Source organism: Centruroides vittatus, unplaced genomic scaffold (genome assembly GCF_030686945.1).
Source record: "Centruroides vittatus isolate TY-2023 unplaced genomic scaffold, ASM3068694v2 contig_1381, whole genome shotgun sequence".
Taxonomy (NCBI): domain Eukaryota; kingdom Metazoa; phylum Arthropoda; class Arachnida; order Scorpiones; family Buthidae; genus Centruroides; species Centruroides vittatus.
Genome location: NW_027120867.1, coordinates 1,778,676 through 1,804,600, shown reverse-complemented (window position 1 = coordinate 1,804,600; position 25,925 = coordinate 1,778,676). Strand labels below are relative to the sequence as shown.

Here is a 25,925-nt window from a genome sequence, read left to right as displayed (position 1 = left end):
ACTTTCCAAACGCCACTGTCAAACTTCTAGGCTTTCAGGAAAGCGGCGCCGAACGTCCGACGTACACGTTTTCGCGTTTAAAACTTTCGGCCTCAATCTCGCTATTGTTGCTATTATGGATTAACCGTTTTACGCGTTATTAGCATTTACAATTTTTTACAAAATCCACTCCTACCCGAAAATTAAGCTTTTTGCCATTTTATAATAGTTAAAAATATAAATGTTTTTTAAACAAAATGTCATAACAGATGGCGTCACCAAACGTCGCCGGGAATGTTAAGCAACTCGTTGCTGGATTTTTTAAATTCTACGTTATTTAGAATAACGTTTTGTAAGGCTTTAATAATCACACAAATATAAAAATTGGAAAATACTATCAAAAATATTTTCCTTTCTTCTAAAAAACGAAACAAATAAGTAAAAATATTTAGTTAAAGTACAGTATTTATTTTGATTTTTTACATTAAACTCATTGTATTTTAATGTAAAAATGTGATAATTTTGTAATCAATTAATATAACTTATTTTGCAAATGAAAATTTTATTTCATCTTCTGCATTTTTAACATATTTTTGCAGAAAAACATGAAATAACATTTTTTTTTTTTTTAACTGCAACAACAATCTATTTATTATACAAAGAAAATCTCATATCTGTAATATACATCTGGAATGTTACAATCTAATATTTTCAATTGGCCTTTACAAATCTCCAGCAAACATTTTCACTTCTCCATCTCTAACAAAATCCACTGGATGACAAACTAGATCCAATATAATATATATAAACAATTATTAAAGTTTGAATTAATTTATTTAAACGGCAATATAAACCATTCGCCCACATATATTTATAGTTGCCTTCTTCGTGGAAATTTAAAATTTCTTCGCCACAACCGAAATTATAAAACATTTTGCTGCAAAATAAACTATTCTTTATTGGTAAGAAAGGAATGACTAGATGATTTTCTAATGATTCGAGGGCTAGTTTTTCTATCTCTTCTTTTTTATAAACAAAGTTATAACTTTTATTATAAGGAATGTTACCTTTCGGAGATGTTATTAAATTACAATATCACAGAAATTATATTTAATTATCCTGTTTTAAAACATTTTTTATATACATTTAAATCTCCTGCTCTACTTTAAAAGCTTTTGCGGACATTGTAGAATTTTATAATTCGCTTTGCGTCGTTTGCTCGACGTCTAACGTGCAATAGGCGTAATGTCCGATCGAAATAAACAATGCAAATTCTTTTCCTAACACAAAATAAAATAAAATTCACTAAAAAATTTAAATTTATAACAACTTTTTAAACTAAAAACCCTAATAAACTTCACTAAATAAATAAAATGTTAGTGTTTTAACACAGATTCTAACAAAAAAAAACTCACTAATAATAGCTTTTTATATATAACACAAAAATATATATTTCATCTATATATAAACTAATAAATTAATTATTTTGTAAATAAATACCTTTTACTTTCTATGTATTTACTTAAATTTACATTAGAATAAAATAAAAATTTTATAATAATTCTTTTGCAATCTAGTAAAAGACCGTATTTAATTATTAATTAAAACTAAAAAAAATTAACTAAATATATTATATATACAATTCTGAGATCTTATGTAGAATTTATGTGAGATTTCTTCCTTTTATACATGTATAAAACATTTATTAACAATAAAATAAATATAAACTAATAATTTATAATGCTACTAAGTAAAGCAAAATAAATAACTTTTCTATATAAATAATAAAGATGATGCATCTTCGTCCGTGCTAGTTTGCGTCTTTCGGAAATCTTGTGCAATTCTCTGTAAAGAGCATCCGACATTGAAAGGTAAGTATTGCAAAATCCTATTTCTTTATTATCACAGTACGTCGGCCAAAAGCTAAAACTAAACTTCGACAAATGGTTCTCTTCTTTTATTTATTAAAAGAAACCTATTACTTATCTTATATAGGTTTATAATTTCCTTTTGGTTTGTGGAATATCTGACCGGTCAAAATGCGACGTATCAATTCTTTTTTCAGAAGTTGGCATTCTCTGTCCATTTTCTGAAGCATTCCGTGATTTTCTAGGGCTCGACGTGACAGGTAGGGCAGGACTTCGTCTACCGGACCGTAAGGAACGTATTTATATACAGAATACCCGGCCTGACCTGTAATGCAAAAAAAAGTAACTTATTTTAAATTACATTTAGCATTGGATAATTTACATAAAAAACTATAATTAATAGTTGTGATTAAAATGTTTATGCATATATTAAGTAATGTATTTCTTCAATTAAGGCCCAGGATTCAAACAAACCCTGTTTAGTAAAAATATTAGTAAGGTCAAAATGTTATAAGCAAAACTGCTTTGTAAATCCAATAGGCTGTGAAACTAAAATAAATACCTACATGCTGAATGGTGAAAAACAATAAAATGAAGCAAGCATTGCAAATACCATGAAATACCGAGAATAAAAGCTTATACTGTTGTATTTTTACAATTTACAATCTTTTGTGTGTTGAAAGTTAAGTTGGTGTTTTTTATTAAAAGTAACAAATGTTTTTTTAGTACAAATTAGGCCTACCATTTTCAATTTAAATTTATTAAAATTTGTACTTACCAAGCAAAAAACTGACTTGATCACACATTCCAAGAAGCTGCCCAAAACAAACTAATTTATGTTCTGGTAAAATACCCATTTCTTCCATCCTAGCATAATTATATATTTAGAATCATTGTCTATTAACAAAAAAATAAAAATAAACAAAGTCTTGTGAGAGTGCCTACTTATTTACTGTGAAACGTATCGTATCTTCGTTATGAGAAGCTACCATAATTGCTATTTTAGCATCGACTTTGCCTCTTTCGACTATCTGATTCATAATTTCTGTAAGAGTGGAATGATACATTTCTGTAGTAGCTTCGAATGTAGGATTAATAGGATCTTCATAACCAATCTTTTTTGCTCTGAGCCTTTCCTAAATAATTAATAAAATGTTTAATATTTTTCTCATTAAAAATGATTAAAAAAATTGTGTAAAGCCCAATCATACCTGCTCCATATAGGCTCCACGAACTAGTTTAGCACCAAAATATATATTTTGTCTTTTTGCTAATTCTAAATCTAACACAACATTGTTATAAGCTTCCTGCAAATATGAATAATTTGCTAAAATTAACATTTACAATCAAATTTCTGTAACACAGTTTTAAAATAAACTCCTGTATATTTTAATGAAGTCAATTATAACCAGTTACAAATTCATAAACATTTATACTGTATTTATTCTATATGTTATACTAAAATTTTAATCTAATCTTACTTAAATACTTTCAAACTCAAACAAACAATTCTTTAATTTAATTCAACAGAAAGTGAATTTACTAACAAAATAAACATTTAAAATAATTTCTACAAAATATTTGTCAAAACTAAAAAATGCACTTAAAATAGATCTAATCAACAATATATATATAATATTAGATTGGTGGGAAAGTAATTTCATTTTGAAAATTAGGATTAGAAGTTACGGGTTAGCATTATTATTTCTTAGAAATTTATATAATGGTTATTGCCAATACACAATTCACTACCTGAAGAATGCATATGTGGTATCTGGAAATTCAACAATACGCAACATTTTATGAAAGAAAAGTCGTGGCTTCTAATGAAATGTGTTTTTGATTGATTATACTTTACAAGTTTAAGACAGATGCAAATGCTACAACTTGTTTGAAAAATTTGATATGGTTGGAAGTAATACGGTAACAAACAAGAATACCAACTCTGGTTTAAGGAAGTTTCATTCTTGCAATCTTGATTTAAGTGATAAATGATATTATGTCAAACTGTTGGTAGTTAAGGATGGCATTTTAAAGCAAGTAGTGACAGAAAGTTCATGGCTAATATCACCAGAAAATAAATAGAGGATGCGTGTCAATCACCGAACAATTTTGAAGCATTTGAAATTATTGGATTGATGAAAAAGTAATCTTGATTTTTAAAAACCAAGATTACGTTTTCATCAATCCAATAATTTGAAGAAGTCCTTATTAAATAATGATCTTAATAAATATTCTACACTGGAAAGTGTTCCAAGCTCTAAGACATATTAAAAATTCTTGTTTATGTATTTAATAAACAATATGAATTTCTCAAGTTTTTGTACTGCATAATACTACGTACATACTCTGAAATACATAGTACAGGAAATCCTTGTTAATTCAATCTTGGATAGTGCAAAATCCCATTAGTTTGTAACTGTACTTTTATCCCAGCCAGGGATATAGAGATTTACATGTTAATTTAAGGAATTCAGTTAGTTCAAAATATGGCTACTTTGAAATTCAATGTAAAAATTCTGTCCGAACTGTGATATGCATACGAGAAACAATGTACCAAGAACAACTCTAATTTGGTCGATATGGCTTTGCTTTTACAGTAACACACTTTCGGATGTCACACACGGACTGCCCTTTTTTCCCTCTTATCTCATAAAATATGACTGGTTTTTGGGATTGCAAGATTGAGCTGCAAGTAGCAGACTGAGATACTTGTAGGGCTCCTATATTAGGGAAACTTACTACTTTTTAGGCCACTTTAAAAATAATTCAGGTTACATTACAAGGAATTCTGCTATCTGGAAACCTGTGAAGTTTTCACCAGATACATGCTGCTTACCTGCAGTTTATTTATATTATTATTATTAATTAGTAACTAACAAAAATAGTGTTCTGTAAATGTAGCCTATTTCATTTGCATAACAAATTATATCAGTTACCTGGCATTTGACATATTGTACAGAAATAAGTAAATCTTAGATAATTTGAAACTCAATAATTTGACTTCACGATTATTTTGTCCCTCGAATTTCAAACTAACAAGGATTTCCTGTATTATGCAAAATGACAAATTATGGCGTCTTTTTAAATATATTTGATTATTTGCTGTTTTTGTGCATGTTTGTGTCTTTATATTTTTCTGTTGTTGTTGCATTTAGATTTTAGCTTGTAGATATACATTTATTTGATTTTCATTGTTTTTTTTATTTTTAGCTTGGCACAGCATGGTGTTTGTGATTTCTATTCCATGAAATTTATACTAATCCACACTATGAAAATTTCCCTAAAATTATATCTGATATTCTAGAAAATCATTTAAATAATTATGACTTTGTCCAATTTACTTTATCTCTCTATATTTCTGAGAAATAAACTATTTACAAAAAATAAGCCACATTGAAATTTGTGCTAATGGATATTTGTGACAATTGACAGATATCATGAATGAATGTTTGTCAAGTACTTGTTGCTGCAAATCATCACTAAAGGTGAGTCACGAATTCATTTTCATCTAGAGAATATGAGGCAGTTGCTGCAGTACTGTTTGTCCATTCTCTGTCATTAGGATGCTCAGAACTGTTCCTTCTACTCAAAACATGATAATTTTTTGGGATGGAAGAAATATTGTTAACATGGAGTATTTTACAAAGGGGAAAATAATCAGTGAAGTTTTGTGAAACTTTACAAGCACTCAAAATAAAAGAATTCATATTTCAACTTTACTATAAATTTGCTTGTAAAATTGCAATTATTTTTAATGTAGAGTAGAAAAAATTCCATAACAAGAAATTTATAATTACTAGGATATAAAATAATATAAAAATGGTAAAAATAGTATAAAACAACATTCAGTGAAGTAAATTTACTTTATAAATTTAGAATTTTGTTAAACTTTAAAAAATTTACCAATTGCCATATAACATTCAATGTTTTGTAAGAATACATAAAAGATTGTTATTTATGTCTTTGATTTTGTTGGATATCTCTTACACCTCTTAAAAGAATTTCAAATAGAAAATATTATAAAATACACAAATGTAGAAATGTATGCATTACTCTATATCGGGGGTCGGCAACCTTTCAGCGATGTTGTGCCGAACGTCAGTTATAGTGTTATTCAGAGTGCCGAAATGATTCTACCAAGTTTATTATATATGTTATTAAAATTAATCCGGTTATATTTGACTTCAAAAATATATAAAATATATATTTTTGAATTTAAATATATATAATTTTGAAGTTAAGTTGTTAATTGAATTATGCTCTTATGTGTAAAGTGCTTGAATAACATGTAAATGGAGACACGAAGCATAAACACAAGCGCTGTAATAGAAATACACAAACAAGAGATTCGTTTTTAATGTACCATGGCCTTTGCCAAACTATGACGTCCATTTAAATGTGTAATGAATAATTAAAATATAATTTTTGCTACATTTCTATTCAATCAGAGTGCCACCGAAAATTGTCCCGCATGCCACGTCTGGCACATGTGCCATAGGTCGCCGACCCCTGCTCTATGTAATGCTCTACTGCTAAACTAATTACTGTCTGTATGCATAAATGATAACTGAAGATATAGAATTATTTTTACTGAATAACTGCCAATACTATGTAGCAGCTACCAATACTTTTTCACATTATCTGCCGTGTGGTGTACTGGTGACTTCTGGCTGAAAAAGCTCAGATTCTATATATGTATTTTTACTTCTGAATAATTAATTTATTATTTATAAAATTAACTAAAATCAATCTTACTGTTAAATAGCATTGATAAGTATTGAAAACTAAAGCCTTTTCTTTATTATATTTCCTCATTAATTCCATAGTTATCCTACTAATGGCCGGTTGAAAATAAGTTTGTTCTGCATCTATCATGACTCTGACATCTCTTTCTCGAGCCACCTGAAAAAAAAATTAATGTATATATAGAAACATTTCAAAGAATCAAAATAAAAACTTTCTCAAAGTTTTCACATTTTTACTTTCACCTAAATATTTTGTTTATACAACATAATCAAGTCAAAGTCAAATCAATTAGATATATTCATTTAGTTCATTTTAGCATAATTTCATTTATTAATCCACCTGTCTCTTAATTTTCTGTAATTCCAAATATATAACAATTTGCATGAATTTTTTTATTTATGTATTGACAGAGATCAAAGGGTTATGCAGGAAAGACCAATCGAGAGAGCCCAATCAGAAACAGAGACCAGGAATGGAAATATATAGTATTCTAACAAAACTGACAAGTTGAGATTGAATAAAACTAAAAAAATCTTATAATTATTTTGATAACATTTCTATTATATCACATACCCTTAATATGTGATGTACTCTTCTCATCATGTTTCGAAACATTTCTTCTTCTTCGTTGGAAAGAGCAGAAATTATGCGTTCCATCCTACCAGTCTAGAAATAAAATTTCATTTACATTATTTTCTCAATATGAATAAATGATTATATGTAACTAAACTTATCTATTGTTTTAATTTCAAATTATCATCAGAAATTGTTTAACTTTATAACTTTTTCTTGCACAATCCTGTTGTACGTCATGATTAAATTAACTTTTTCAGACGGTTTTTTAATCTCTTGAACATTTCATCTACTCAGAAAAATGTTTCTAGCAGTTGTTCTATCCAAAGTAGCTGTTAGTAGACTCAGTATTTTTATGATGTTGCTAAGTATTTTCCACTGATACATTATGTTATTTCCTGACTAGGTTTGATAAACTATTCTTATTTGTGTGAATATATATATATATATATATATACATACATATACAGTCAAACCTGTTTTTGTGCGGTCTTTTTCTGTGCGATTTTTTTGTGCAGTATATGAAAATTTCAATCAAATTGGAACATAATTGACTCCTGTAAAATTTTTAAAAACTGGATTTGTTGTTTTCTATGACATCAGCAGGTTTTTTCATTTTTTATTCAGTAAAATTTTTTTCTCATACGTTTATTTCGGTTCCCTCTTATTTTAATAGCATAAAAACCATAAATATTATGTTATATTTGAACAGATGCCGTAAGTTAGCTCCCCTCCGGCTTTAGACTGCGGGTGTGAAATTTCACGCCTTGTTAAATGAAATAACACTTCCTGCAGCTATATTTATCAAATAAAATCATTATTTAACGATTATTTTCAACTTTTTAATGTTAGATTCGTATTTAAGTGGAAATAATTAATTAATATAAAAATTAAAATTCTTAGAGGATTTTTTTCCCCATTAGGTGTTGCAGAAAAAGGCCCGAGGAGTTAAAAAAGCAATTCCTAGTTATTTCGTACGGTTTCGAGTTATTTTCTACGCGAGACTTTTTTTATGTGGTCCCTATTCACCGCATAAAAAAAATATTTTTTTAATTGTGTTGCGAAAACTATTTTTTATAGCCACTCGTGAAGTTTCCCACAATTTTTTTTTTATGCATTTTCTTTTATGCGGTCCCTATCCCCCGCACAAAAACAGGTTTGACTGTATATATATATATATATATATATGTCTTCATCGGTTGTGTCTAGTTTGTTCAATAAAGCTTCTGTCATATCTCCTGGTTCATCTGTTCCTATTTCCAGTTCCATTGTTACGTTCTTATTGCGCTGCAAGTCTGACATACTGTTTAATGTATGCATTCTGAATTACAGATAACTATTGTAAACTTTACTGGTCTTACCTATTTACCTTAGAGTTGTTTAAAATTACTTTATATGTAAAAATAACTAACAATATGCAAAATAAAATAACCTGATATGTAAAATCATTTATTTTAAAAAATATAAAAATCTGATGATTTCGGAAATATAATAGAAATGAAAATGAATGACTGCTTCGTTTAATCTACTTATAAGATCATGTTTATCTGTATTGTAGTCCAAGGAGTAAAAATTCTGTTCCAATAGAAATAATGCTATCTTTTCCAAATGAATAAATAAATAATAAAATACCTGTATACTTGGAACTTTGAAGAGATCAGAAATTACATAATTCATATCAACAAGTCCACTCCAGGAAAAGAGATTCATTAAACTAAATAAAAAAAGATATTAATAAAATGTTTTATTAAATAAGTTTATAGAAAAATACTTTAAAAATTTTATGTATTCAAAATACATATTTTAATTCTGCATTTCAATTTTAAGAGAATATAAGTTTATAATATAAAAAACTCAATCTTATAAATGTTTATCAATATTATTTAATAATAAATAAATTATAAGAAAATTTTGAAAAACAGATCTTATAACCGAATTCTTAGTTTCAAACATTAAGTTATATGCAGTTTATGTATTAAATAAGATTTTACTTATTTGCTGCTTTTATTACTTTATATCAATGCAAAAGAATGGTTTGAAAAATAACGATTAACATTTTTGAAGTTATTTTGACCTCAACATTTGATTGATTTAAAAACTGTTAAAATATCAGGTTATCATAATTAAAGTGTCCCTATTCAATACTATCTAGAGAACTATTTTACAGTGAAAATGCAAAATAATCTACTGTCATGATATTTCAAGACATGAAGAAGACATTCCATAAAAAATTAGTACCAAAAGTAACCACTATGGCATGTTTGACACTGCAAGCAATTTCTTTCGTATAAGTACATGTATTGCAGCTAAGTTCTGAGTATAAATCTGGCTGTAACTGTTGAATGTCACTCTTATCAGCTGCAATAGCCATCTCCTTGTCAAAATGTGCATTTCTTGTGCAGCTGTTTTATGAAAACAATGTCAATGTTGTGGCTGCACTTCAGCAATTTGACATCTTAAGAATTTATGTTCAGGACCATTGACTCCATAAACTATAAGGAGAATAATTCAAACTTGTACGTCTTTAACCCACTCAAGAGTACAAACCAAACCTTTACAAGTCATTGAAGATGTTACCACAAGCTATTGTTGAACAATCAGTAAATAATGTTTCAAGTTCCAATAATGCACATGAAATGTCATGGCAGCTGAGTGTATACTATGACACAGCTTAGAGGATACTGAGAAAGCTGATACATTGTTATCCATATAAGATCAGCCACAACCAGCAGTTATCTGCCACTGCCACAGAAACCCAACTGACCTTTGCATTGACTTTCCTTAACAGAATGGAAATAGACGTGTTATGGCTACAGATCCTGCGGAGCAATAAGACACATTTTTACCTTAGAAGAAGAACAGGAAACAGTCATAACTGTCACATTTAGGCTGTGGAAACCCTCCATGTTTTCTAGCAGACCCCATTTCACTTGCCTAAAGTAAATCTGTTGTAAATTCACAACCATATTTAGCCTTGGATTATTTCTTTGAAGAAGCTAGTTCCAATAAGCCTATGCTCTTTGACTACCCAGAAATACCAAGAGATGCTCAACAATAGTGTTGTACCCAAACTGCAACACTAGCAATATTTGAGGAAAACATTTTCAAGATGGAGTACCTCCATATCAGATGCTGTGTACAACAATTTCTATGACAACATTTTATTGTTTAAAGAATGTTTAACTGTGTGTTTTCTACCACCTGGCCACACCTTTTTCTCCATAAACCATGCGATTTTTGATTGTGAGAAAAATTGAGAACATGTAAAAATTTGGCAGCATTGAAAAATAGTATCACACTGCATGTGAGAAGCATCATGGAAGATCAATTATGGTTAAATGTTGAACACACTGTTCCATTGCCTTTAGATTTTACACTTTCAGAATGGGAACAAAACTGAGTAGTATCCTCTGCACTGCTGTCTTTCTATAACATGAATGTCTTGTACAAATAAAATGTTTGTTACTTGTAATGCCAAAAAGTGCCATAGTGAGGACACAGCGATGAAATTAGTACCAAAACTTGGTACTATTTATACAGTAATATCTTTTGAATGTCCTGAAATGTTATAATACCAGATTTCATTGCATTTGGACTGCTAAATCTCTCTCCAGACAGCATTGAATAGTGCTGTTTTAATTATAATCATCTAGCATATTAGAACAATTAGTTCTATAACTCAATATAAGAAAACAAATAACTCTTATTTCCAAAGAAGCATTTAATATAAGTAACAAATTCACAAAAATGTAATATGAATAAAATATGAAGCCATATCAGTGGATTCCAATGCAAGACATATTATAAGACACAAAGGGCAAGCTCTTTGTGTCTTTTATTGAATAATTGGCCACAGGAAGTAACAATAAGAATATTCTCTAGTTTTAAGTTGGAACATTTTTTTAGAAACCAACATGATTAAGCAGGCTTTGTTTCATTTTATATTTCACATAAATGCCTCTAACGAATGCAATATTAAATCTATTTTTTGGCTAAATCCTCTTATGTTTCTTACTTCTCAATTTTAGACAAAGACATTAAATATATACAAATCTGTAGAAATGGGAATTAAGAAGCATAGATAGGATGGATTATAAATATATGATCTGAATCAAGATACAAATTCAAAATTATTTTTGTATTATTAGCTTTTACCCGTGACTTCGCCCCCGCAGATTTTGCAAGCAAACACCATTTATATTCATTATTTCAACAACCATAATAATTGTTATATAACACCTACCGCCAAGAATGATGAGAATTGTTGAGAATCAAACAAACTGTTTTCAATTTGATCAATTTTCTGGAACATTTACAATCGTTCTATAATTGAACCAACATGCAATAACAAATTCAAATTTAAAATGGTTCAAACATTTGGTTAAAAAATCAAAATATATAAAAATATTTATAACAATGTCTGAAATGTTATCAATTTAATACACCTAAGTACTCAATGAAGATTAAACATATTTGAAAACAAAAAATTGCTTCTAAAATAATCTGAAGAATGGCTTCTACTGTACTAAGCCTTAATCCTCTCCCTGCGGGGGAATTTCCAAAAATCTCTTCTTAGTGTGCGTTTTCATGACGTACCCTAACAGTGTACCAAATTTCACCTCTTTAGGTTCAGCGGTTTGCTCTGGGCAATGATCAATCAACCACTCAGTCAGTCTGTCAGGACAAGTAATTTTATATACTTTACACTCTGTAATTTTATATATTTAGATTAAATTTTTGGTTAACAGAAGTCTAATTATATACATGAATTAGTTAAAAATACACTCCACTCATATATTCACAAATAAAAATTCTAATTAGTAAAGACAAAGTAAAAGTGCAAAGAATAAATAGTTAACTGTATTGAAAACTTCATTATACAATATATTCAATCTTGATTTATTTTTATAGCTGTTTAACCCTTTAAAAAAGCATATTATAAAGTTTACCATTTGCAGAATGTAAAATTTCATTTCTTACACTCAAAAACTAACTCCAATGAATAATATAATATTATAAATTAATATATTTTTAATGCATTTTACTTTAACTTAAAATTTCTGACTTTAAAATTTAATTGTAATCAAACTGTTAAAAGTACAGTACTGATATTTGCTTTTAACTATAATCATGCTTATTACAGATTAAAAATCATATATTTTTCAGTTTAGTTTAGTATATCTAATAAGTAAAATTATTCTCTACCAGTATTTTATCTCAATTCATAAAAAAATAATTAAAATTTTATACGAAACATGGTAGAATATCTACACCGGAGAACAGTAAAGTTCGAAGCGCATTCCGTTAGGGGATCGTTACCCGACGAAGAACCGTTAGGTTCGAAAACGTTCGTAATTACTTTGTTGTGGATGATACGCGCACCGGTAAAAGGCATTAGATACGTAAAAGTTTAAAATTTTATATCGAAACACTCAATAATGTTTTCCTTACCCTTTACGATCATAATCCATTTTCTCAAACCATTTACGAACTTCTTCGTCGTCGGTTCGTATATTGTAACGTCCTAATTTAAGTTCCATCGTCGTCGGAGAAACGCTTGCAAGGGGCATACTCTCTTCCGCTCCCGTTACTTCTTTGAAGAATTTTCTTGTTAGAGCAATAACTTCAGATAATTGAAGCTTAGGAAGAAATGAGATTATTTTAAAATTTAGTTTTTCTGTAATTTAAAAATGTATATTAATTACGACAGAAGTTAAAATAATAGTTATATAAGTCATAAGAATTTCCTCCCGTAAGAATTACAAAAAAGTCGATAACTTTTTAAAACATTTAAATGGAAATTATAACAGAAAGTCAAAATATTTGAATCCGTTTCTGATTATTTTCTATCTTTTCCATCTAAATTTTTAGTCTTAAATTTAAATATACTGCTAAATTATTTATAGAAAAAAAATCAATATTACCGTTACCACTTTCATTCTTAACACAACCTACTAACATGCAAATGAACTTTTGCAATATTTTGTAGTAAGCTTACAAATACACTTTATAAGTAAACATATTAGCTCTTGTATTTTTATATGAAATTGAACTAGATTGACATAAAATTCAAATAAGATAAAAAACCCTACACAGTTGCAATTTTGCTATTCGGAGAGTAAAGTTTTATTCAAATTACCTCATTCTATTGCACTACATTTCAAATAAATCCTTCAATTCTCATAGTAATATTAATGGCATTAAATTATTATTAGTTCAAATATAAGTAACATATTATATCAATAATAAGAACTGAAATAAGAAATTAATTATAAATTATTAATTAAATTTATATTTCGTATTTTAGTCATTTAATAATTTTTAGTTTTAATATCTTTTAAGTTAATTAATTATCAATGAATTTATTTTAACTTATTTCAGAAAATTAATATTTAAAAAAATATCTTGCGACATACTAATAACTGAGGACGTCCTAAAGCAGTCAATTTAACGGCAGCAAATCCTGTTGCTTTTGTGGCCCCTACAGAATTAATAAGAATAATAATAAATATATAACATATAATATGTATTTGTAAATATAATTTAAACTCTTAATTTTAGCTTGTTCCATAAGTTTGAAAATGTTTTAAGAAGTAATTGAAAAGTTATAGTGTTCCAAAACTGGATTAGCCATTCTTAAAATATAACTTGAATAAATGATTTTTGGATCATTCTATATTTTTTCTCATTAATAAAACTAGGCAAATCAATGTCCCTCACTAACTTCATTTCTTCAATGTGACAGTGTTTGCCATCAGGAACCAATTTTTTTATATGCACTGTAACCCCAATTTACAAGAATACCTTTCGTAAATAAGAATAAACTCTCTCATTATTTCATACATAACCCATTCCAACATAACCAATCACTGTATCCATGATTCCAACAACATTAAAGTGTTGCAAAACAACTGTTTACCTATCAACCAATCATTCTTAATGGAATGAAATTAAATAAATGAAATTGTTAATTAGATTATTTGCCAATATAAAAGAAAATAATACACAATGAATATAAGATAAAAGAAGTAAATATGCAAGTTATCAGATGTTTCTTTATTTAATGATAAGAAAAACAGTTAATTAAGACCAAGGCTGGGAAGTCTGTGTTGACAAGAGTTGGCCGTTTAAGGAGAAGTTGGTGTTGGTGGTTGCAAAACATTTGCTGGTTCTAATCCATAATTTTTTTATTTTCCAGGTTATTATAAAATATGACAGGGGTAGACAATCTTCTAGGTTTTTAAAATTTATAGAAAGACAATCTTCACCCGTGATTACCGGTACATATAAATTCCAATACAGCCTCTTCAACCTTAAAATTCCCGGTACATAAGACGACAGTTAACACATAAACTAACGTTTTCGATCCTCCGCCGAGGTCTTCGTCAGGTTCGTTGATCATGGAATGCGAAAAGAATCGAACGTTTTCGAAATTCAAAAAGATCGAATATCCCCGCGTGCCGTAATGACGAATGATACGACGTAAATTTAATAGACATGAGTAAAACATGATTACCACTGTGGATGCATCTCAGAGACATATCGCCACGCGCACGATAATACGTTACTTTCCTTGAAATTAATACATTTCCCCGACTTTGGTAGATTTACAAGGCTACCAAATCGGGGAAATGTATTAATTTCAAGGAAAGTAACGTATTATCGTGCGCGTGGCGATATGTCTCTGAGATGCATCCACAGTGGTAATCATGTTTTACTCATGTCTATTAAATTTACGTCGTATCATTCGTCATTACGGCACGCGGGGATATTCGATCTTTTTGAATTTCGAAAACGTTCGATTCTTTTCACATTCCATGATCAACGAACCTGACGAAGACCTCGGCGGAGGATCGAAAACGTTAGTTTATGTGTTAACTGTCGTCTTATGTACCGGGAATTTTAAGGTTGAAGAGGCTGTATTGGAATTAAAATTTATAGCTGGCTGAGTCAACAAATCAATTGCAATTGACTAGTTGATTGAAAATGATGGTGAAAATGGTTGAAAAGAATGTACACAAAAATATAATATATTGGGTAACACAAAGAATTGGTATAAAATATAAACTTATAACAGTATAGGTTTAATGTATTTTATTTTGCAGACCATTTACTATATGTATTTTGAAAACATCTAAATTACGTATAGTTGGCCTGCAGGCTGTATGTTGTCCACCAGTGGGATACAAGGGAAGTGTCACTATATTTCCCTTGTCAGTCATGAGTCACATTTTGATTCTCCCTAATCTTTTTGTATATTTTTGTTTTTTTTTTTTTTTGGCATATTGACACTCCACGAGTCCAAAAATGTAAAAGAAAAACCACTACAAAAGTGTGTGTGTGTATGTTAAAAATGCTTATTTACAGGCAGGAATTGATGTAAGACTTTCTAAAATTCTATGAATTGGCTTTTTTTAAAAATGATCATTAGAAATGCTTAAAATTTCCCGAAAATAAAATCATGTTTGTTTTCTGTTTTGGATAAGGTGTGGTGTTAAAATAATGCCATAAATGTATATATCTAATCTATATCTAGAAACGAAAATGTTTGTTTGTTTGCTATACACTGCTAGGCCATTTCACCAATTGCTACAAAAACTCAACAATTACATTAAAATGCTTCTAACTTAGATAATGTCATACATCACACTCCAAAATATTAATTGTATTTTTATATAGCAATTACTTTCTGTTTACATTAGCTTTGCTGAATTTAGATGTAGCACCATCTATTGGTAAAAAATTAAAAAATAGATAATTAAAAAAATTTATACAAAAAAAGGATGTGACCAACATAGAAACACATCCCTGTTATGTTATTGGAGGCAGAATGTAAACAAATGTTGTAAAATCACTTCATTTAGTTGTTTCTTAAGCTCTAATTAGATGTTTCATAATAAATGTAAATAATTGCTTACAAAACCCATTGTTTCGATTGTTTTAACGATAGTTTTCCATGATCCGTATTCCATTTTTTTGAAGACTTTATATAGATAGTATTGTGAAGGGCATAAATTACTGTGAAGATTCCACGTGAAACAACAAAGAGGGCAAATTGATAAAAAATTCTTTTCTCGTAGAGGCAGGAAACAGAATGTTTAGATTCAAAATGTATTTTTTTCGGGAAATTATTCGGCAAGTGTCGTGCCCCTGTACAATATACTTTTCCTGTTAGCAATAGGTCGTATAGGTAACTTTTTTCGGAAAAAAATATTTGAATTGAAATAATGTGAATTCCAGTGCAAACTGGAAGTTCTCATATAGTTAATTGGGGCCTCCCGATCCCAAGCTTTCCACATCTGATCTTGACATTCATCTACCTAACACCGTACTCATAAGTACAAAAAGACAGATAGACAGATGACAGTGAGAATTTATAGATCCAACAACTTTTTAAATTGCAAGCCCAATAACACTTCTTTATATACAATATTGTGTACAGAGTGTATACATAAAAATTGTTAACAGTTCCTATAATTTGATATATACAGTACATACACCTTGAAAAAATTTTAAATCCTAACAAAAATCCTTAAAAAAATGTATATCTGGGCAACACTGGGCATTTATTTACAACACTGCTAGTTGTAAATAAATTGGAAAAAATTTAAATAACCTTAAAATAACCTTTCAGTATAGTTGTAAAGATTATTTATAGAAAGAGATTTATATCACATGACAAAGTAAATATCTTTAACACAGAATAGGTTACAGACAGATCTTAACGTTAATAATTATAAAAAAAAAACAAGAATGATTTTTAAATAATCTTTTTAGAAAATCTCACACAGAATAATAATAATAAATACAACTTAATGTTAAAACCATACAAGTGAGAAATGTAAATTAATAAATATTAATCTTAGAAGCTAAACAAATAAATATTTAATAAAAAAGTATAATATTTAAATATTTAATATAAAAAGTATATAAAATCTTTTCATGTTCTTTTTTTAAATGTTTATTTTGTTGGCTTCTAGGATTAATATTTATTAATTAATCTTTCTCAATTAATAAAATGAAGAATAATTTAAAAGATAGAAGTATCTTGCCAAATAAAAGAATAGATAAAACATTGCAACATGATCTCAATACGATAATGAATTTTTTAAATTAAAATTTAATTTATTAAAAATTATATTTAAAATTTTAAAAATTTACCCGCAACTGCATCTATACACTTTAGAAAAGTTTCCATATTCCTTTCGCATTGCGCTTCGCTGAGATAAAAGTACGTTCTTGCTTTTACGTAATGTTTACGACGGTCGGCAAATTCTTCGTACATTTGATATTTTTTTAATTCACCTGGACAAAAATCAAACATTATTCGTATTGTGATAAGGTTAAAATTATTTATTCAAACAATCTAAATTTAATTTTCTAACCTGTTTTACTTTTTTTAGCATCAGCAGTTGCTTTAGGAGTAGAAGGTTTCAAAGTTCTGAATAAAAATATTACATTTATAAGTATGATAAAAAGATATATTAATTTAACTTATTACATTATAAATTCTGTGTGATGATTGGCCACTTTTGAAAAATGCTGTATTTTATTAGAAAAATAGCACTAATCAGTGATATTGTAACCAAGCATTTCAAAATTTGTAAGCTATAAGTATGACATTATCTCTTCTTCTGTTTTACAAAAGGTATGTTCCAGAGAAATTAAATGGCATAATAGAAACGATTATACCATCCGAAATAATGTTATTCCACAAAGCATAGATCCATTTATGGCATTAATATGATACTAATGGCTTACTATTAGTTGTTATGTTAAAGACCTAAGATGAATCTGTGCTCTTTAGTCAAAATATATTTTACAGCATATTCAATATACAATAGGGGTGTCAAACCGGTAGCCCCAGTGTGATTTTTCGTGGCTCGTGGCCACGATGCTCTGAAATTAAATAAAACAAATTACAGATCAAGATTAACTGATAAACATCTATCTGCAATAATTAAGATTGTTCTCAGTCTTTGAACCCACATATTGGAAAACTAGGAGGAGGAAGATAGCACTGGCAAGTTTCCAGTGAAAACAATTAATTTTAGTTTTAAAAATATGTACATTAAATAAAATAAATGTTTAAATAAAAGCAATATACTATAATAAATAAATACTATAGCAATTATATATTGTTGAGTTGAATTCACTGAACTACATAATGTGTTTTAATTGCTCTATCTATATTCCTACATTCTCACTTCAAACTATAATTTTAAGTAAATTTGTAAATGTGATGTGGCCCGTGTGAATCTTACCAGTTGCATTAATGGCCTGTTGTTTAAATGAGTTTGACACAGCCGACATACACCCATTTCAGTACAGTATATTTAGAAAAAGTATTTAGCATATTTAAGCCATCCTTCACCTTTGGTGCTCTGACCCAAAATTTTTTTTTTACTGTATTCAGCCTAAATAGGTAGAATTAAAATGTATACTTTTATTTATTAGGAAAAAAAGAAGAGTTTAAAAAAAATCATTTACAATTAAAATATTCAACATGAATACATGCAAAAGCTGCTTAGCTATAGTAAATAATAATAATGTTTAATTAAACAATATTTTCATTCAAGAGTTGGGTTGGGAAGAGGTTACTTGTACAGTGGCGTAGCAAACATAAGTGGCACCCAGGGCACGACAGTTTATTGGCACCCCTCCCCCCTCCAGAAACACATATAGTTTGTCTCGGAAACCATTTGGGTGCCCCTCTGCGAGTGGCGCCCGGTGCATGATACACCCCCTTGCCTCCTTGCTATGCCACTGTACTTGTAGCCCACTGAAGGCCATTTTGAAAATGCATTAGCCTATGAAAGATGACAACTTCACACATATGACAAAGGCAATTCTTTTTTTGGATAAAAGTGACATCTTATATGCCATAAAATATAAGCTTTGATACTATGCAGATACAATAAAAAATAATGACTTCAGTCATTCTGACAACTAGATAGCTATATGATAAAATGTCAGCCTACCATAGCAAGGGATGTTATTTTCTTCTTCTATTCTTAGTAAAATAGATTATTCTTTATCTTCATTACCTAGATTAATCTTGTCTATAAAGAAATCTAAATTTCTAAAAATGCAAACTGTACGAGTTCAATGATAACTTTCACCTGACGTTTGCCGTTTTCCAGAATGATAACTAATAGGGAGCACTTCTAGCAATAGCACTCTTATATCAACTATTTATAAACAACTTTAAAGTACACTTACAGGACTTTATTGTATTTGGCTCATTATTTTTCTCCTTTTAAACATTTTTGGCCACTCATTTGTCACCTCTCATATTACCATCGTGCATCATGCAAGTCATTAATATAATCATTACATGCGGCTTAAATTGTTTTAAAATTTAACCAATTAGTCTAATATATTGGTTCCAATACAATAGTGAAAAAATATAATAATTTAAAAACAATATAATAAAATAAATACAGAATTGTTTTTCACAATAATAGCTGACTGATAACATTGAGGTAAGTAAATACAATTACAATTAATAAAAAGTGTGGCTTTATTAACTCTAGTATATTAAAAGGCATGTTAAAATGAAGAATGTGTAACTCAAAGATTTATTAATTATAATTCATCTGATATTATTTGCTTACTGTTTCTTAAAGTATTATCTTTAAGAACAGCTGGCATATAACTGAAGTATAAATTTCTGGCATTTCTGCCAGCAATTTAAACTACTGTACTGGAAGCAAACAGCAATTAAAACAATTCATATTTAATATTTAAAGCATTGGTTAATGTTTAAAGCTGATGATAATTGCACATTATCAGGCACATGCCAAGGTTGATGATGCAAAAAGATAACTTAAAATGCCTATTTAACTGAATGTAATGAGAAAAATAACTGAAATTTTGATTAAAATAAGCAAATACTACTGTATACTACATTTTACTATTATGTTTTATGTCTAAAGACCTTACAGTTACTATTAACAAGTTTCTGTTTCGAGAGTTTACATAATGCAATTCTCAAAAATTACTTCATTTCGGCTTCCTTTGCCTCCTGTTCGCTAATGTCCTCTTCGGCACTGTAATCCAGGATCGACTTAACACCGAAAGTATACAGTCTCTTAATGACCGGTTTAATAGATTTTGCATCCTCTCCTCCGACAAACTGACCGTAGAATGTGAAGCGCATCAGCTGGCGAAACAAGGCTGGCGTAAGAAGTTGTCTTCCAACTTTCATTAACTTTAAAAAAACAACAACAATAATAATAAACAACTAAGAAAATCTTTTATTTTTTTAAATTCATTATATTAATTACTGAGGAAATGGAATAAATTAGGGAATGGAATCATTACATAGTTAAAAATAATACAAAATAAATAATAGTTAATGGAATACAAATAAGATAATTTAAAAAGAAAAAAATGTAGAAGTTATTTTATAAAATATACTTTACACTTCAATGATTTTGTATATCATCATGCATCATAATATTTATTTAAAAATAGACTTTGTAATGTATAGATGATATTTTGATTTTAAAATATGAATGATTGAAGTTAAATATCAAAGTGCAATACAAAATCTATTGAGATACCATCTTGAGTTAGCTAGAATGCAGCTTTAGGATTTAAGAACTGTTTGCAGTTATTGAAAATAAAAGCATATATCCTGAATAATACAGAATTAATTAAGAATACGGATATGTGCTGCTTAATGACAAATCACATATATGACAGAAGTCAAATCTTATAATATAATCGAGATGGGTTGATGATGATGATGATAATTAGTGCAGAGCCCAAATGGCTGGGAGTTGAAAGTTGAAATTTGATACACAGTACAAGAATGTACACTAAGAAGGGATTTTTCGAAATTCCCACGCAGGGAAGAGGGAGAGGATTAAGGCTGATCCTAAAATACTCGGCTTCTACTGTACTATTTTAGATGCGATTTCTTATTGTTAACTGCATTTTAGTAGGGTATGCCACGAGAATGCACCCAAATAAAATATTGTTGGAAATCCCCCACGGGGAAGAGGTAGAGGGTTAAGGATTACCTCGAAGAACTCGGCTTCTATTGTACTATTTTAGATGCAGATTTTTGTGTTTTTTACTGCGTTTTAGTAGGGTACGCCACGAGAATGTACACTAAAAAGGAATTTTGGAAATTCAACTCTCCGAGAGAAAAGGAGGAGAGAGTTAGTTTTAGTCAGTATAAAGTGTAAATAATGAAGATGGAAAGTGAATAGTGGCACATATAGTATACATTTTGGAAATTAATAAATATTTTAATCATTTCCACTCTTCGGGTAACCCAAAAACAATAAATCCAAAATAAATGAATTCGTTCCAAATTCAAAATATGATGTTCCAAACAAGTTTTTTCAGATTTTAGAATTTAAAATTAATCATTTTATTCAAGTAAGGTTATCATTAAGTTAATTCTCCATTATAATGAGAATTAACTTACTTGTCTGAGCAATGCCAGGCTCATCTGCTAGTAAAATTATAACAGCTATAAAATTTGTAGCTGCCTGTGTTTTGTCAATGTTTAGATATGGTTATATACATGAATATTTATTGTGTTATATATAGCCTATACGACTATAGTATAACCTATAAAGTAGACCATGCCATATAAAATTTGTATAAGTACACCGTGTTGTTAATGACATATTCCTCAGCATTTATCTTAATTGTTAAATGGCACATATCTGTACAGAAAAATTTAACCCAGTGCTCCTCGCAGTCAAATTTGTAATGCCGTTACTTGAGGGTAAGAACCGCGCTCACCCTACATATTTTCGTATTCTTGCTGATTTGTCTTGAGAAATGTTACTAAGATCAGAACATTTTGTTATGAATAATACACATTTTAATGTTTATTTCACTTTACTTCAGTTAGAATACATTAATTAAAAGTAATTTCAATATAGAAACAGAAAATTGATATCTAATCAGATCGACGAAAACAGAAATACGATATCTGAAGTTATTGTTAAACTTAATTATAATTTCTATTCAATTTCTGAATCTATTTAATCTGGATTTTTAAAATTGCATTGTTTGCAAATCGTTATTATGTGGTATTTGCAGATTGGTGCAGTAGACTACATGTTACACACTTGGATGCTGTTTTCCTATTCTTCTTTTTTGGGAAATATGCACGCTTTTTTCTTGATTTGGAAAATCTGGTTGCTTTCTTAACATTTCCAAAATTTTTGGAGATACTCACTCTCATTGTCTGCAAGGAAGTAGCCTCCATTTTCTTCCTAAGATTCCTCATCAAGCCATTTCAGAAACATTTCATCACATTTTATAATAGTATGTATATACAATATCACTTCACAATTAGAACTGTACCACTTTGAATGGGGAAAAAAGACACGGGATTACTCACGGGCAGGTGTCGTGGTAACTTGTCCAACACGACCGAAACAAAGGCGGCATCGAAAGCGATAACTATTACGTCCGATTCCAATATCTCGTCGAAGGGGATACTCGAGTAGAAAAGTAGACAAGAGTTTGACCACAAAACTTCCAAGAAGCCCGAGTAACAAAACTTTTAAAATGACAGGTGAGCACAGTGCAGCGGTTACAGTGGGTTAAAGCAGAGTTTTTAAAATTCTATATTCTTTTAAAGTTTGTTTTAAGTTAAATACAATAGATCACAGTAATTACAGAGCACTCTCCAAACCATAACATCCATTAAAAAACAATAAAATTACATCCAAAATAGAATTTGAACTCGCAATCTGACAAACTAGGAACAATATCTCGACACATTCTTCTATCAGATCTGCAACAGAATACATTAAGATATTTTTCCTAATTCATTACATTGTAAGTTAAAATCCTGCCAGTCTAATATTGAAACTGTTGGAAGAAATTTAATTAACACTGGCTTAGGACTTAATCCCAATTCAACATACACAAATGAATAAACAAACTTAATTAACTGATGTAATAATTTATTCCATGACATACAACAAATGTATGCTAAAACTAGTATAAAAATTCAACTTAAAAATTAATTTCAATTACTTTCATTTATTATTATATTAAATCTTAACTATCTTTTATTAGTACATCCCACAAGAATATAATATTTAAAATTTTCCTTTATACCAGACACTAACAAATAATTTTGAATTTCTCAGCTATCCAAGAGAAAGTTAAAGAATGTTCATGTTAAAATATTGGATCCTTTCTTCTAAAAATGTTTCTAAATAATTTTTAGTTTAAATTTGTGATATGATACAAATGGCTTTGGCTACCCTCCCATACAACAATCCCCATTAAAATTCAATAATCGCAAACAGACAAAATGGGTTTAAACCTTCAATCTCGTGCACTAGAAACAGACTTAAGAAAAAAGTTTCATTACAAATGTATAATTTTTTAATACAACACATCCCGTAGTGTAGATAAAAGTAAAATACGACGGTTAATTGTCTCGAAATATTAAGACAAGAATATAATGGGTGGTTCGGAATGCTTCTACGACTTAAGAGCCAATTCTGTGGAAGGAAAAATTTCCGTACGAACGCGAGTTACATTCAATGGTATTCGAGTTTAAATGTAAAAACAACATAGCACTTTATCATTTAGAATAGGTGCGTATCTAATTGTTAATTATAACATTTTGAAAAAGTGTGTTTGTTTATTGGCAGAGTATCTTATTGTGTTTTAAATGTACATGCGGTATACATTTGGAGGACCAGCCGGCATCACATTCCCCTCCTTCCCACTACAAATGCAGTACATACCCACGCAGTAAAGCGTGCGGAGATCTAGGACGTTTCGAACGCTTTCCGTAAACCCGGCATTACCGTACTGCTCCATTTAATAAATTTGTTTCGAAAAATATTTTGCTTTTCGTACGTCACCGATTTTTTAACCACTTCCCCAATCGCGACATACAAGAAAGACGTCGGCCATACGCGAAGCGTTTAGCCGGCAGAAAAGAGGATAAGGATAAGGGACGGGGAGGGAAAGTAGAAGGGAGAGGAGATAGACAGTAGCGAAAGGTAAGATCCCTCCGAATGGCATACATAAGGCCACAGTACCCTCTACGTTTGATGTTGGCTCCCCCATCACATACTAGGTAATTTCTTCATTTGCAAAACTAGCTCTAAATATCGATAATGGCGCCACATACTAAATCTATATCGAAAAAATTTACTAGCTTACTATATTTTTATGCCTAAGGATTTCAACCCGTCGACAGTTAGCGCCTGATTTATAAATTTGGTACCGGTTCTTGCCCGGGACACCAAACTTTAGAACGAATACCTTATTTTCCCCTTATTAACGTACGCATTTATAATAAATTATTAACCGACCGCTAGATATTTCAAACGCGTCGAAGAAGTAACTCGAATTACGGTAAAGCAATATACGGCAATGCAAATATTTCGTAAATTTCGACCGGGGGCGCCGGAGTCCGCCGTACCCGGAATGCCGAGAATTTAAATCCGGGACCGTCGACGTAGGCGGCAATCAGAATTTCTTAACGTCTCCGGACGACAAACGGACGTCTTTTACTTTTACAATTGTATAAAACGCGGTCCAAAAACAACGTTAAACATTCGTATTTTCACACTCACTTCGTTTAACCTTAATATCCGGTACTTCTTGATCGTCAAAACAAACGTTTTCGTCCTCTCCGAGGACTGCATCAGGTTTCCTATTAGAAAATTAATTCAAAGAAATTGGAATCCCGCTCTAATATATTCTTTTGTTCGAATAACCTGATGCAGTCCTCGGAGAGGACGAAAACGTTTGTTTTGACGATCAAGAAGTACCGGATATTAAGGTTAAACGAAGCGAGTGTGTATTAAGTTAACCGGTATTTAAGTCAAGTAGATGTGGTAATTCATATTTTCGTTTCTCCGGCCTATGTTATTATTAAAAGTTTTAATTATTGGAAAAAACTAAATAAATAAAAATCTCTTTTATGGTTTCTTGGTTAATTTAATAACGGGACGTTTTAAGGTCGTCTGTTTATTAATTGAAGTTTTGACCTTTACGTTTAAAAATAAAATGAAAGTAGATTAGATTGGAAAAAATACGGCATATCATTTCATTGATTAGTTGATTTATTAATGAAAGAAATGGGCGAGATAACCTTTGATTCGTGTAATAGATTATTCTCGGTGTGTCTAGTGTTGTAATGAATGAATCTATAAATTTCCACGTTGTTTACTCGCCCAGAACTGCGATTTACGCGAATTTTCTTGTTTTGATGTAATTAAGAGGGAATTTCGGTGGAAGCAAATACTCACCCGTTGATGATTTTCCACGAGATAATCGTAGGAACACAATTTCAAGACGATAAAACCCCGAAGAAGTTCCAAAGTTTTTTTACTCTTGTAAGCATCTTTGGTGTTGGAGAAGGTTAAATCCAAAGGATCTTTCTGCGAAGGTTGCTCTTCGACGTTCTCTTGGCTCGACAGAACGTTGGCCGAATTTGATTTTAATCGCTTCGTTAAATATTTACATACGACGTAATCTCTTTTTAAACAGTTACAATTATATCTTTCGAAGTACTTTACACCTTTCGAGACGAATATCATGCGACCGACGGAAGCCATATTGGACCGGCGACACTCCCATTTAAAGCGTGCCAAATTATTCGAAAAACATCAGAGAATTATTTATTTATTCGCTACCGTACCCGCGTAATAATAATTATTATTACTTTCTTATATATTATTTATATAAATATAATTCGAAAATTTCTTTATCATAAACGCAAATTTAACGACAATTCCAATCGGT

General features: G+C 29.7%; 1 protein-coding gene across 1 annotated transcript; it reads right to left on the bottom strand.

Moving 5' to 3' along the window:
• Positions 1-1,870: 1,870 nt before the first annotated feature.
• Positions 1,871-25,762, bottom strand: LOC136990905 (proline dehydrogenase 1, mitochondrial-like). Its single transcript, XM_067289359.1, has 13 exons — positions 25,430-25,762; positions 20,174-20,382; positions 17,555-17,610; positions 17,331-17,474; positions 13,586-13,650; positions 12,621-12,808; positions 8,802-8,883; positions 7,170-7,262; positions 6,606-6,752; positions 3,059-3,154; positions 2,793-2,983; positions 2,626-2,714; positions 1,871-2,172 (listed from the first exon to the last, which is right to left on the bottom strand). The coding sequence occupies exons 1-13, from the start codon at positions 25,736-25,738 to the stop codon at positions 1,967-1,969; spliced, it is 1,875 nt and encodes a 624-aa protein (XP_067145460.1). The 5' UTR covers positions 25,739-25,762; the 3' UTR covers positions 1,871-1,966.
• Between the last annotated feature and the right edge of the window lie 163 nt (positions 25,763-25,925).

Coding starts and splice junctions, on each gene's coding strand:
- LOC136990905 (XM_067289359.1), bottom strand. CDS start 25,738: ATGGCTTCCGTCGGTCGCATGATATTCGTCTCGAAAGGTGTAAAGTAC. Junction 13,651..17,330: donor GTGTATAGATGCAGTTGCGG/GTAAATTTTTAA, acceptor TTAATTCTGTAG/GGGCCACAAAAGCAACAGGA. Junction 2,715..2,792: donor ATACGTTTCACAGTAAATAA/GTAGGCACTCTC, acceptor TAATTATGCTAG/GATGGAAGAAATGGGTATTT.